The sequence below is a fragment of the Grus americana genome, chromosome 2, assembly GCF_028858705.1.
Source record: "Grus americana isolate bGruAme1 chromosome 2, bGruAme1.mat, whole genome shotgun sequence".
Lineage (NCBI taxonomy): Eukaryota > Metazoa > Chordata > Aves > Gruiformes > Gruidae > Grus > Grus americana.
In genome coordinates this window covers 165113973-165129126 of record NC_072853.1, presented here as the reverse complement: position 1 = coordinate 165129126, position 15154 = coordinate 165113973, and the positions used below count along the sequence as shown (strand labels likewise).

Here is a 15154-nt window from a genome sequence, read left to right as displayed (position 1 = left end):
TCTTGTGCCTCTTGCTCTGGCAGGGAAGAGTCCACACACAGAAGTCAACCAGGTTGCAAAGGCACCATGCTCTGTGTGACAGCACTACCCAAAACCAGGCCATGTTTGGACATGGATGCAGAGTGTTCAAGGTTATCTGGAGGAAAAGGCCATCGTGGAATTGACTTTTGCTCTTAAGGTGGAAGGAAGGGGACGCTTATTTTTATTATTCAAAGAATCCAATCAATCAATCTACCAATCAATCAGTCAATGCCAAAAAAATAGATATATCTCAACTGCATGGCCCTTTTAGAAAATTCACAGCTTAGCTAGAACATAAAGCATTCACAGAAGTGTCCCTGGGTACAAAAAAGACAGCTGATCCCATCTCTCTTGCCTGGAGTCCCCCCACTGATTGATGGTAGCTATGCAGCTTCACATTGGCACAGAGGTTTCTTTAAGTCCACTGGTAACATCTGACTAAATCCACCCATGAATCTAATTTTCTGGAGTTCCTCCTGAATCAGCTGGTTTGATTAACCCAAGCTTATTAGCTCCATCCTAAGACTCAAAAGAGAAACACTGCAGAAATTCACATGCCAAAAGACGGACAGGCTAAAATGTGTTTGACTAGGAAAAAAAAAAAAAAAAAGGCAAATCCAAATGAAAATGTTAATCAATTTGAAAAATAACAATGGTCATGTCCATTCACAGATTAGTATCAGTTTGGCAACCAAGGATCACAACTGCACAGCAACCACTTGTTACTTTTGACTGACAACGGATTACTTGCAGATGCTCTGAAATGTAAATCATTGAGTGGGTGGGCTTGGCCTGTTGTTTATCTTTTAAACATTTTTCCATTAATGGCCTTGACTACAGTTGGGTATTTACAGTGATTGTTAAAAAGATATATATATATACACATTTCCTTTGCTTTTTCACCTCTACAAACATCAAGGAAATGTTGGGAAGGAGAGGGGAAGGAGAGGGGAAGGAGAGGGGAAGGGAAGGGAAGGAGAGGGGAAGGGAAGGGAAGGGAAGGGAGAGACCTACACCATCACTAAAACTGTGATTTATTTTTTTTTTCTTTTTAAAGGGATGGTTTTTGGCTTGCATGTTGATTAATTTGTTTTCCTTAGCTGCTCATGTCGCTAGGTTCTCCGCATTTATGCTGGACATCCGAATCTGAGAGCTGCTCTTGCTCAGAATGGAGAGTTGTGTCCCCCCGTTCACTCCGCTGCTCGCTAGAGAAGGATGACGATGTTTGAAATCCACAGCAAAATACCGGTTGACTTTCCAGCTCCTCCATTTTCTCTTTATTTCTGATTGCACCTTTAGGGAGAAACTTCAAAAGGTCATTTTTTATGTACTTAGCCGCTCGAGGACATGCTGACAAATTATCAAGTTTAGAAAAAACCCCACAATTTCACAGAAAAAAAATTAAGACTGTTAATAAACTCCTCACTTGAGCAAAATCTGAAGTAACTTCTTCATGTCTGAAAGAGGTCCAGGCATGCAGTGAGAATAACAGCCTGGGTTCTGTGTCTCTGACTTCAGATAACTTAGGATCGACCTGGAGGTGCATAGAAGACTCATTCAACACTAACTCCAACATGGTTCGTTAGCTAGCTTCTTGGAAAAAATACCATTTTCATCAATGGCCAGTACCAAATACACAACAAGGAGTCAAAGAAACCAGCAACCAAAAGGTACTAGACAGTAATGAAATAACGTGTCCACAAAGGCAGCTTGTGTCTCACCTGCCAGTAATGGATGCATGTCTGCTGAAAACTTTGCCTCCTGCTTTCAGACCACCTCTAAGCAGATGAGAGCTCTTGGATTCATACGCATCTATGATAGCCTCCTTTCCCTTGAGCTTTATTCATGGGCACCCACAGTAAATGACCAGCAATAAAACATCCATGGTCAGAAGTCCAAATAGAAAGGAAGCAAATAATTCTATAACTTCTCTACTGTTCATTCATCATCAATTTCCTGGCAATCTTGCTAGGTGTGCATGTGTGTACATATATACATAAGATAGTAAGGACTCAATATAAGATCATACTAGCTCAGACTAACATTTACTCAGTCTATTACCCATTCCTGACAGTAGCTTGTAGCATATTTCTGAATGAAATAGCATAAAACCAAGGAAATATGTAGAGATATTTTCTCAATATATTTTTTCCAGTCTCCAATAAGCTGCTGTGTCAAAAGTGTTCTTGTCTTTAATAGTCATTGCTCAATTTTCCTACAATTGTCAAAATGGATCAGAATATGCCAAAATGCTAAATAAGTGATTCAACTGTATCAATGATAATTACAGGGAGGAAAAGTCCAACTGGAAAACTTACATTCTCCTTCTAGGACCTCTAAATTTCTGTGTTGATTAGAGTATAGATAGGTATAGATTAGATAAAGTATGGAAGTATATTACTTCTGTAAAAAATAAAATAGTGTTTGCATCTGTAACAATGTAATATACTAAATGTGAACCCTTTCTTACCCTAAGTAATTTAGTGGAAGCACAAGTCATTCCCTAATGTCTTGAGACGTAAAATGGTTTTAATTAATCTGGTTGTGTTAGTTTGGCTAAGAACACCCCCATCCCCTTCAAGGAGTTACAGGAAATCTGATACACTGTGCACGTTACCTTGGGAGGTGCTTATCTCCATATTAGTTTTAGACAAGACCTTCTGGCTATTCTTTCAGCATTCATGCAAGATAATAGATGAAACAACAGTTGTAGGTGGTAAAGGTGGATATCCAGTAATGTCAGCTAGTAAATTATGAATGCGCCCACTAATTCCAGCAAGGCATGATCCAGAATTCACCTTCTGAGCTACACATGCCCGAGTCATGAATAATGCTTTAATATTTACCTATGAGTCCTTTAACAATCACTTTGACAAATCCAATAAGCAAAGATGACCTAGAAGATTGTTTGATGAACTTGAAGAGATTGTTATGGTTATCAGAGAAGGAATCACTTGGATCAAAGAGATACAGACCTTTTTTTACTAAAGACCAGCTATTGCACGCTGTACATGAACAAGCATAGAACACCTACTGCACTAAAACTGGTAGAAATAAATGGTCTCAACCTCCTTGAAAAGAATACAAGAAGGTGATTTTAGCAGTTTTCTCCTGTTGGACTGCACAATAGATGTATATCAGTGGAGGAGACAATGGATGAACTGTATATATTCCTCTTAAGGCAGACGTGAGGAAGGAGTCATTTTCCATTAATTCAGGAAACAATTATCTCAGGTATTCAGTCTGATAAACAAAGGCAGGGGAATTTCAATTTGCAGATCGGAACAGGTGAATCAGAAAAAAACCCAACAAATGTGGGAAGTTGATGCTAGCCCAGCAACAGCAGTTGCCATGTGCTGAGAAGAGTGTGAGGCTTGCAAGGTACCGGGGGGAGGTGTCTGAGGGGGTTTCTGGGCATCCGACACTCTTGGGCTGTATGCGTGGAGGGACTGGCTGGCAGGAGTCAGGTCTCATGAGAGGAATGGCCAACAGTTGGGTGGTGCCAGCTGTCCCCATGGCCAGGTCGAACTGTGGGAAACCACATATAATCAGCTCCTAGGGAGCACCCAACCAGGAGTGCAAACAGGGCACAGCATCTGTTGGGAGCACCATCAGCAATAGGATGTGGCATCTGTTGGGTGTGGCATCAGCAACGGGGCATGGCATCTGTTGGGAGTGGCACCAGCAACTTGTCCAACAGTTCACGCAGGATGGGTTTTGCGCTCTGCCAGTTGTTGGACTGTTGCCTGCTCTGCTCACCTTCAGGCTTCGGCTGCAGTCCCAATGGTCACCCATGCTAGCTGGTGGCTGTGCAAGCCTACCAAACAGCTCGAGGTCTCCAGAGAATTAGGAGGGTTTATTAGGCAGTGCTTTTAGTTTTTTGGAAGCATGGTGGTAGAGACCAGGCAAATGCTGCGCTCTCCAGCAGACAGAAATCAGCTACCCAGCCAGGCCAGCTTGGGAAGAGTAGGGGCAGCCACCCAGACAGAGGTTCCTATCAGAGAAGCTGCTGTCAAGTGGAGGGATGCAAAGACTGCAACCTGGCCTCCTGGGTGGAGGAGGGAGGTTCCACCTGCTCAAGGTGGGCTGTGGTGGAGTCATTCAGGCAGCAGGTGGGGGACCTGCAGGAGGAAGTTAGCAGGCTATGCTGTGTTAGGAAGAGTGAACAAGTAATATATATGAGTATTATTTAAGACTTTGCAAGAATAAATATTAGGCCTCTGTAGCACTGACCTCCAAGGACTACCAGAAAAGAGATTCAACAGAGAACAGACAGCACCTTGGAGAAGGAGGCTCCATGGTCGCTGGTGACCCTATGAGAACAGGTTATCACTTCACTCCCCTTCTTCTAGTGTACCACCCAGAAACAGATATTAAGTCTTTTCAGTGGACAAACCAATGAGCAATATTCACAGGGAGAAACTGTACCAGCAGCACATGCTAAGAGCTGCAAAAGGAAACGGTGAGTGCTAGTAGTGGGTGAGTCTCTGCTGAGAGAAACTGAGGCACCTGTCTGTCAGCCTGACGCAGTCAAGTGAAGTTTGCCACTTGCGAGGAGCCAAGATCCAGGACGTCACAGAGAAATTGCCAAAACTACTTAAAAGCACACCATCCCCTAATTCTTTCCTGTGTGAGAACCACTGACATGGTAAAGCAAAGCCTGGGCAAGATCAAGCAGGACTTCAGAGCCCTGGAGGTGCAAGTGAAAGGCACAGATGCCCAAGTGATCTCCTCTCTCTTTCCAGTCAGAGGTAGGGGTGCAGGCAGAAATTGATGCACTATGCAGATCTATACCTGGCTTCATGGCTGATGTCATTGCCAGGGTTTTGTTTTCTACAATCATTAGACATTCTGCAATGAATACAGACTGCTGGGGAGAGATGGGATACACCTACCTAAAAGAGGCAGGAGGATCTTAACTAGCAGATTGACTATGCCTTAAACTAATGAACTTGGGAGCCTAGTGTCCAAAGCTGTGACATCTGCTTATTCATAAGCAGCAGGTTGGATGAATTCACCTACCAGAGTAGTGAGGAATGCTTCCCCAACCCTCTCCAAAGGCAAGAACCCTAAGTCCAGTCACCTCAAGTTTGTGTATACCAATGTGTGTAATCTGGGTAGCAAACAGGAGAAAATAGAGCTCTGTGCCCAGTCAGAGAGTTATGATATTATAGAAAACACAGCAACTTGGTGGGGAAACTCACGCGACTGAAAGACCACAATGAGTGGTTACAAATATTCTGGGGAAGACAGAAGGGGAAGAAGAGGAAGTGGAGTTGCACTTTGTGTAAAACAGAAATTTGAGTGTATGGAGGTGAGTTATGGAGATCATGAAAGTTCTGTTGAATGACTTTGGATCAAGATTAGAGAAATTGTCACCAAGGGGGATCTTTTGTTAGGTATCTGTTACCAACCTCCCAATCAGGATGACGAGGCCGACAAAATCTTACTTCAGGTGCTTAAGGAAGTCTCAGGTTAACAGAACCTGGTTCCCATGGGTGACTTAAATTACCCAGACATTTGTTGGGAAAAAACCACAGTGGTATACAAGTCCTCTATCAGGTTCCTGGAGTGTATTGCTTCCTGCTACAGATTTGGGGTTGGACTAGATGATCTCCAGAGGTTCCCTCAAACCCCTACCATTCTGTGTGATTCTGTGATACAGATACTGGACATGCTGACTAGGAATAGTGCACTGCTAGATTTACTGCTCACAAATGAAGAGTTCCTTGACAACATAACTAACTACCCTTGGACACAGTGATCATAACATTGTAGAGTTTAAGGTACTGCTGAGTACACTGAAGAACAGTAGTAGGACAAAGACCCTGGATTTTAGAAATTTTAGATTTTGATATGCTCAGAGCCCAGCTACAAGGGATTCCATGGGAAGCATCTATGGAGGGCATGGAAGCTTGTGAGTGCTGTGAAGAAGGCTCAACAGCCCCCTTGAAGCACAAGAATACTCAATCCCCTACAAAGGGAAAGGAAGAAGGTAGAAGACAACACCAGCTGTCTTAACAATAAGCTTTTGCTTGAAAGCAAAAAAAGAAGCATACCAGCTATGGAAAGGCAGCCAAATACCCATCAAGGACTACAAGAACCTTGCTAGGGTGTGCAGAGATGCAGTCAGGAAGGCTAAGGCTAAGCTAGAACTGAAAATAGCCAAAATAGTCAAGAACAACAAGAAAGGGTTCTTCAGATATGTGAGCAGTAAGCAGAAGCACAGGGAAGACATAGGCGAATTGCTAAAGAGCACAGGAAAATTAGTCATTAATAATGCTGACAAGGCAGAGGTTCTCAATACCTTCTTTGCCTGTGTCTTTACTGGTGCAGCTGGATCCCAGGCCAAAGGATCAAGTAGCTATGACAATACACGTGCCAACTTACCAGTAATGGAGGATGGTCTGGTCTATGGCCTCTTGCAGGGGCTTAACCCACATAAATCTGTGGGACCAGATGGAATCCACCCCAAGGTGTAAAGAGAAGTGGCTGACATTTTTTTCAAGGCCACTGTTTATAATATTTGAAAAGTCATGGAGATCAGAAGATATCCCTGATGACTGGAAGAGAGCAAATGTCATATCCATCTACAAGAAGGGCCCCTCTACAAAAGGCATGGCTTCTATTCTATTCTATTCTATTCTATTCTATTCCATTCCATTCCATTCCATTCCATTCCATTCCATTCCATTCCATTCCATTCCATTCCATTCCAAACCCAGGAAACTAAAGGCCCATTGGTTTTACTTCAGTCCCTGGGAAAATAATGGAACAAGACCTAGAAACTATCACAAACCAAATGAAGCAGGGGACTGGGGAAAGCCAGCAAGGATTTACCAAAGGTAAATCATGCCAGGCTAACCTGATCATCTTCTATAACAAAATAACGTTTTCTGTTGACATGGGGAGAGCAGCGGATGTTGTTTACCTGGACTTTAGCAAAGCATTTGACACTTTTTCCCACAGCCTTTTCCTAGGCAAACTGTCATGATATAGACTGGGTGGGTGGTCTGCAAGATGGGTAGGAAATTGGCTAACAGGCCACACTCAGAGGGTAGTGAACAATGTTTCTTACTCGGGCTGGCAGCCTGTCACTAGTGAGGTCCTCCAGGTACTGATATTGGACTCCACACTGTTTGACATCTTCATAAATGATCTGGATGATGGAATTGAAAGCACTCTCATCAAGCTGGCTGATGACACCAATCTGCGTGGTGAGGTGGACATATCAGAAGGGAGAGCCACCTTACAAGGAGAACTGAACAGGCTGGAAGAGTGGGCTAGCAAGAACTCTATGAAGTTTCACAAAGACAAGTGCAAAGTTCTGCACCTGGGATGACATAAACAAAGAGCCCAGTACAGTCCCTACATCTGCTAAGGAGCATTAATCTGAGCCATCATCTCTGGCAAGGCCAATGTTTTGGTTTAATAAAGACACCATACATCCTCTTTCTTTTGCTGAGACAATGTGAGATTCACCCTAAGGTATTAGGGAATATGGTATATGATGAGTTACAGTGAAGGATTAGAATAGCAGTTACTCCCACAAAGAAATGGGATGGGGATGCTGGATGGGGGAGGTTAAATATTAAAAGTCTTACCTCCCCATTCAAGAAACAATAGAGAACAGCAACAACAAAACCCTAGGTAAATGGGAGAGAGAAAAAAAATAATGTAATTCAAATCCTTCAGTAAATGCTAGAAAATAGCTGGAGTTCAAACAAACAAACAAACAAAAACAAAATCCAAGTATACAAAACACATACATATATAAACACACAGTCTGAGAACTGTGCATGCAAAGTAGTTATAATGAATAAAGATTTCTGTTTAACAAAAGCAGAATTCACTGTATAATCACCTGGAAAGATCCCAGTCCCAATTCAAACACTAGTCTCTCCCGCTTACTGACATTTTCAGGAGAAAAAGCAAACACCGTGTAGTGAATTCCAAACAAGGGGATAAGCAGTAGTGTAGAGCGAGCCAGTCTCCTGTTATAACAGAGTGAAAGAACTTTAATGCAGCCTTGTAATAAACAACTTGTACTTTAATTAAAAAAGAAAACACAGAAAATATTTTGTTGCCTCCCTTTTGGGAAATACATACACTGTATAATTATACAAACAAATATACAACATTCCCATTTGTTCCCAAACAGTGACTTCACACACACTGTAGTTTGCTCCCACTTCTTCACACTGCTACAATAATAGCACATTAGTAATGCTTAATACTCTGCACTGTTATTTTAATTTGCATTATTATAAGATGGGATTTTTTTCTACCGTGCCAAACATGAGGGTAATCTTGCTAAGGGATTCAGACTGCTACCATAACACAATAATAAACCTCTCACATGATTGCTTAATCCCAGTGGAGTGTTTGAAATCATTTCTTTGTGAGTGTGTGTGAATTTATTTGTGCATAGCAAAAAATTCCAAAAAAGCGATACAAATAAAGCTAAAAAAATCCTGTATGTTCTTATACTCATATACTCATGACTATTCTTCAAGGTCTTGTTTTTGCTCTCATTTATAGTGTTGGAATCCTAAGTGTAATTCCATGTTGTAACTAATTTCCATTGCATGAGAATAAAGAGGTTTTAGAGAGGAATCAAACTCAGTAGGTATAAACAAAAGGGCTGGAATTGATTGTGTATACCTGCGAGCACTTAACTGAGTATGGATGAAATTCCCCAAAAGCAAGGGTTCAGCCAAGACTTATGCATCAGGTTTGGTCAGTGTCATTTGCTGACTGAGCAGCAAAAAAGACCCAAGAGAAAGCAAACGTTGATCTGAAAATAAGGCAAGTGCTTTATTATAAACAAAGTGGCCTAAAGTAACCTCCAGGACAAAAGGGGAAAAAATATGATTGATTTCCTTCAAGTAAGTTAAGGAGGTAGATGGAGGACAAAAGAAGTTAAAAAGCCATAAAAATTTTTTGAAAGGCTGCATACTTTTTCAAATTCAAAGGTTCACTCTGCTTATATCTATATGATATGTTGCAGACACATTTGAATTTGCTAATACATGCTCAACAATATCCCAAAAATGATGTGTTTGTCTTACTGAAAGTGATGACTTAATACATCTCCAAGACCTCTGTGAACATATGCTGCTATATCCAATACTAAACTGGAAATGGGACGTTGCTGGTGTCCCTCGGTCATATTTTGTGCACTAACGATGATAAACACATCACAACCCTTGCCTTGAGATTGTACTAAACACACATGATTCATTAGTCCGATGCACACCAAATCTCAAGCCTTGGTGAAAGACCACACAAACCAGAGGACACAGTTCTTGTGAATTATCAAGTTAGACCTTGACCGAAAGTTTTTTAGCAAGAGAGGAACAACCTTGGAACAGCTGGATGAAGAGCATACAGAGTCTCCAACTTTTGTGGTCTCTAGAAAAAGTAAGCTGTACAGGAGTGACCCAGTGCAATGGACTAAAAGACCTTTCAAGGTGACTTCTAGTCCTTTTTTCTCTATGGACATGTAATCAGATTAAAGAAAAGGAACAGAAACATTGTGGAAAAGATCGTAGAATAATACTATCTCCATACAAAAAAAAAAAAAAAAAAAGGATGTAAAGAACATAAGTGTCTTAAACTGGCCATGGAATAAATAAATAAATAAATAAATCAAATGAAGGTAGTAAACTGGATAAAGAAGTATCACCTCTCAAAATCTGTTACCCTTTATATTCAGAATTAATGACAACAACAAAAGGACAAATGTTATTTTGATTTAAAAGCCAAAATAGAATTGTCTATTAGTACATTGTATCTCACTGCAGTCATAAGAGATTAATTTTGGGAAAGATGTAGAGGAAAACTTTTCCTATTGTCAGTTTTCTGGCATTAATTATATCTGATTAATCATATGATTACTTTGTATGATCTTGAAATATAATGTCATCATCAACTTGTTTGAGATACTGTCTTCAATATTGTCATAATAGTCAGGAAGAAACTACATGAAATGTAAGAAGTAACACATTCTGAAGTTTATAGATAATTAAGATCTATAAAGAGGAAAAGAAGATTGTAATGATATGAAAAACTTGAGAGATACTAATGACTGCGTGGATGATGATGAATTGCATTTTTTCAAGGCATTAGGAAGAAAGAAGACTTAAAACAATACCTGTGAGCAATGTAAGTTTATGTGCAATGGTGAAATGAAGATGCTAAAGAATACAGTGAAATTCTCAGGAGTGTAACAGCCAAAGATATTCATCCTCTTTTCGTCCTACGCTCTTTTAGACAAGCAAGAAACTTGGGGAAGAGATCCAAGAGTTTTGAGGACAATAATCACTCACTTGGGTTTAAACTGGCTGTTTAGAAGATTTATGTTCTCCAAAAGTTTTAGCAAAAGCCTTATTTACATTCCAACAGGTAGAGGAATGTTACTTCAAAAAAAAAAAAAAAAAGAAAAGAAAAGAAAAAGTTGTATTTCAATTTTTGTTGAGGCTGACATTCTATTTTCCAGTTGCTGTTTTCTTTAAAAACAGTTTAAACATAAGATTTGCTCCAATAACATGGCTATGAATATGACCTTTCCATAGTGTGTTAGTACAAAAAAACACAGGTAATGGTGTCCTCTGGTTTTCCTCACTCCTCTAGTGAATTATGAAAGACATCTTTATAGTAAAAGGAATAGACAGTAGAAAAGTTGTGTAACTTTACCAGTCTCTGAGGGAACCATGTTCCATTGCATATCTACACTTACTAAGGAGACTGCTGAAGTACTTATGGATCTTATGTAGGACAAAACTGGGCATGAACTGGAAATGAAAATACACATCATGTTGTATTGGTGAGTAGAATTTCCAGTGATTTCTACTGAATGTTCCAGTGTGTTCCTACTTCTCATTCCAAAACAGGTTTCTAGAAGAAAAATTAATGCTGTGATCTAAACAAACACAGTAACTGTACATCAGATGAAAAAAAAAATAAAAAAATTGAGCAACTGTGCAATAGGGAACAAGGACCAATGGGTCTAAATGGTCTAAAAAGGTTCTTCCAGCTTCTGTGAATGGGATGTAACAAAGATCTATCGCTACACCCAGAACCTGCAGATACAACTGTAAGAACTGCTGAACTGCTGAGCTGGATACGTGATGATGGCACTTAGAATGAATCAAGAAGGCCATCAGAAAACATGGATCCTCTACATCAGGGGACCTGAAGCTCCAGAAGCAATCGTGTAAGGAATTTTGTGGTTGTCAATCTTTTTTCTGTCTCTGAGAGAGAGGCGAAAACTGTAGCTTCGAACTTACTCTCCCATGGGTTCCAGGTATCTCCACTGCACTGAAAATGTGTCTCGTGCTATTTCTGCTGGTACTGTAGCTGCTTCTGTTGGACTAATCGCAAAGTCATGTAGCTCAGAAAAGCCATTGTAACTTACATAAGATTTGACAGATGACACTGTGTGCTATTACGGTCAGGATAAAATATAGAATAAATTTTACTCTGGCAAAGAGTTTGCTGCCTTGCTCTTAGAGGTTCTCACCACCCAACTTTTTGGAGACAAAATATCACAGACTGTCAAAAGAAGAAAAAGATCTTCAAAATCATAGTCTTTGAAGGAAGACTATATAGTTTTTTGCTATTTAGGCCTGCCTCTTCAAAGGAAGAGAATTGTTCAGTTTAAATGCTGAGTCTTAAGTGAAATTAATTTGATCAAATATAAACTTTTGCAGTGAAGACATCAAGGTCTGTGGTAGTCATGTAGAACAACATTAATGTCACCAAGGTATGAACATAAATTATTAGAGACATTAACACAATGTCTCTAAAGCCGATGCAGAGAAAAATGCACTTTTAAGGCATAGTTCTTCCCTGCTATAGATGCCTCTTTAAGAAGAGGTGACTCCTGTCATATACCCCATGGGTATGTACAGTATGCGCCTATTGATGTATATTTTGACTAGCTTAAAGCTATGAGATATCTGCAATGATGACATCTATTTTTAGTTAATTCCACACCTACATTCCCTTTATTGTCAATGAAGAGTAACAGGCACTTATGTGCAAGGAGGAACCATCTGTCCCTAAGGAAGACCATATCACATCCCAAGTCTTTCCGTTGACTACAAAAGGGAATCTGGACCCAGTTTGTCATATAAATTTCTGCACTGTAGGCTTGTAAAGTTTAAATTAGAGGAATCTCATCTCTTTGGCCATAACTCAGTGATGAACATGTACAAAAATAATCACGATAATATTTCAAATAGAAGGATAAAGAGCAAACCATGAAGATAACAGAACGTCATTAGTAATGAAATGCTTAATATATCTCACGTTTAATAAACCGAAGTACCTATTTTATCACAAAGATGCTAAACATGGTTAACATGTGGCTTTCAGGAACCTCAGTAGTCTCCCTAACAGATACATGTCTTTTCCAAAAGCTTAATTAGGTCTGTAGGATCCCTTTCGAAGACTTGAGGTAACACCAAAACACAGTAATTGATTACAACTTTTTTATTTTCCGATGCAAAAATCACATCTTTAGACTAAGGGCTTGAAAAGCAGTGGAAGCTTACTGAGACTTTCATATTTTAACACAAAAGATAAGGTTTAATTATGCTTATTGGAAGTGTACAGAGTTTTTCTGAGCTCCTGTTTAGGCTGAAATGTTCTTGCCATTGACTGGGTAGAGGATTTCACCTTAGAGAGTGTCAGTCTGCCATCTTTCTGAAAAACTGCACTTAATGTGAAATTTGCTTCTTTGCAAAGGCTCAACATGAAGTCTATGCTGCATCAGGTTGCACATTAAGTAGTGAACTTCATATTTCAAACTATTTCCTCCTAAATGTAGGTCCTAGTTTTACCTAACTGTTCTTAGACTTATCTTCTCTCAATGTAGAATACGGATTTTCTGACTGTTCCTCTATTCTCTATTTCTTCTATCTGTTTTTGCACAGTTGACTGAATCTTTTGAAAATCTTCATTGGTCTTTTTCTTAAATACCTTGAGGAGATGTAAAATCATGTATAAAATTTATTTGCAAGTTTTAAATGTGCTTTTTTCTTCTAGCTAACAAACATAACAAAATAAGCAGCTCTACGTTACAAAACAATCTTTTTTCCTTAATGCTGTCAAAGATAGCTACTAAGTATTCTTCAGCAAACTGCTGGACTGTTGGATCTGTGTGGCAGGACATGTCAGAGAGTGTTGATTTGCACTTATAAAACTGCTGTGAAATTCGGGGGCAAGTTCATCAGGAAACATATTTTATAATAGATTTTTGAAAGGTACACCTCCTCTAAACGAATTCTGTGGGCTTCTTGTACAAGTAACAGAGAGAATAATAAGAAAGCACAATGAGAAAGTGATAAGACATATCTCTAGACTACATAGCATTTATTCACTTTTTTGGATGCCTCACTTTTCATAGGCATATCTTTGACAATGACTTCTGACTAGACACATATTTTGATATCAGGTTAACCTTAGCCTTTCTTCACCCCTGGGGGCATACTAATACAACTTCACTCAGTTCAATGGGCTTAAGATGTTTTACTCCAGCTGAGAGTCTGATTCACTCTAGTCCTGCCCTGCCACTGTGGTTCTAACAAATTTTCAGGTGAAACATTTACTCTCAGTATGACCAGCGCTCACGTCTTTGCTGTATAATAAAGAACAACTATTAATAGTTTCTATACAGACACTACCCAAAACCATAAATAGCATCAGCCATAGTTACATATTGTTTTTTTTAAAAAATAACCTTAAAATTCTTGATCACGGTGCATCAGCAAAAGCACAGAACAACAAAAAAAACTTCTACATGCAACAAGAACTAAATGAATGCTTCTCTCTGGTTACTACCCCTCTGCTAATATCAATTCATTTACTTGCAACATGCGTCATACAAACACAGTAATGTCACAGGATTGCGTACACTTACAGGGTAATGGTTGATAGTTCTGACATCTTGCAAGAGTGCTGGTTAGCCCTCTTAGGCTTACAGTAGCATTTCTGAACGCAGCTGCTAAATATGACAAGATTAGCATTTTTTTCAGCATATTGTGAACAGGCCAAGGTAGGTCACTTTCAACACATTTCATGAGACACATCACAGAGATGGAAAGCGGACATGACAGAATGAAATTACAGCACAAACCAGCTGCTTGACTGAAGCGAAAATAAACAAAAAAATTAAAATGCACTGGCTTTCGCTGGCAATTGTGATGTGTTGATTCACAGACGAACCAAAGATCGAACAACCTGGAGGCAGGCGGGCAGTGTTACGCATCCAAAATACACACGACCTTTGCAGTCTGGTATTGTAGAGAGGGCAACAGAACAATATATTAAATGAAAATTGACTGCACGCTTGTGGAGACAATTAAATAGTAACATAAACTTGTAGGATGGAGATTAATCTAAGATGAAGTTGGATCAGATGGCCCTCATTTTCATGTGTAAGGACCCAAGGCAGTGTGAATCCCTTCTCTTTAGTGAAGAGTACTAGTAAGGACACCAAAGCAATTTTTTGCCCAGCTTCCTTGATGCATGGGGAGGAGAGTTCAGTATGGAAACTACATTTCTGACTGGTAATTCAGAGGTACCACTTATTTTTTGTCACACGCACTAAGGTGTGGTCATAAAAGCAGCAGGCACATATACTATGGACCAGGACCATGATCTCTACACATTGTATTCTAGAAAGAGCTGCTATGGAGAATGGGATGTTTACATTTACAGTTAGCTAGAGAGAGGCTAATTCAAATCAGCTGTCAAGAAGGGTAATCCAAAACAACATGGGAAGGCGTTTTGAGGGATCTGAGGGATAGAGATTTTGTATCTGTTATGGTAGGCTGAAAAATATGAGAATTGAAAACAGTAATTTCTTGTCGACTTTCAAGGGGAGATTTTTTTGTTTAGTTTTGAACACATGATTGTTTTGGTGGGATTCACCTCAGGGAAGGCTGGATATTTACAGTAAAGATGTCTAAGTGAACTGGACACCCTTGGTCCCTTGAGAATCATCAGAGAGAATGTTCTCTGTAGTCGAGTAGTCGAGAGAAATACACTTATTGGTGAGGATCTATCTGACCTATTTTAGATGTCCACTTTAGGATGGGATGAACAGCACACCAAACATCACTGA

At 39.7% G+C, this 15154-nt stretch overlaps 1 protein-coding gene across 11 annotated transcripts in view; it reads right to left on the bottom strand.

The window, feature by feature from the left end:
* Positions 1–1054: 1054 nt before the first annotated feature.
* The window catches only part of ADCYAP1R1 (ADCYAP receptor type I), a 146267-nt gene continuing 132167 nt past the window's right edge, over positions 1055–15154 (bottom strand). For 3 of the 11 annotated variants that reach the window (XM_054817230.1, XM_054817233.1, XM_054817234.1), the window contains 4 exons: positions 13949–14032; positions 7886–8015; positions 7626–7667; positions 1055–1327 (listed from right to left, as the gene is read on the bottom strand). In XM_054817230.1, coding sequence (XP_054673205.1) covers positions 1118–1327; positions 7626–7667; positions 7886–8015; positions 13949–14032 — 466 coding nt within the window. In that variant the 3' untranslated portion in view covers positions 1055–1117. The remainder of the gene's footprint in view (positions 1328–7625; positions 7668–7885; positions 8016–13948; positions 14033–15154) is intronic. The other 8 variants (XM_054817232.1, XM_054817240.1, XM_054817238.1 and 5 more) reach the window with 5 other exon arrangements.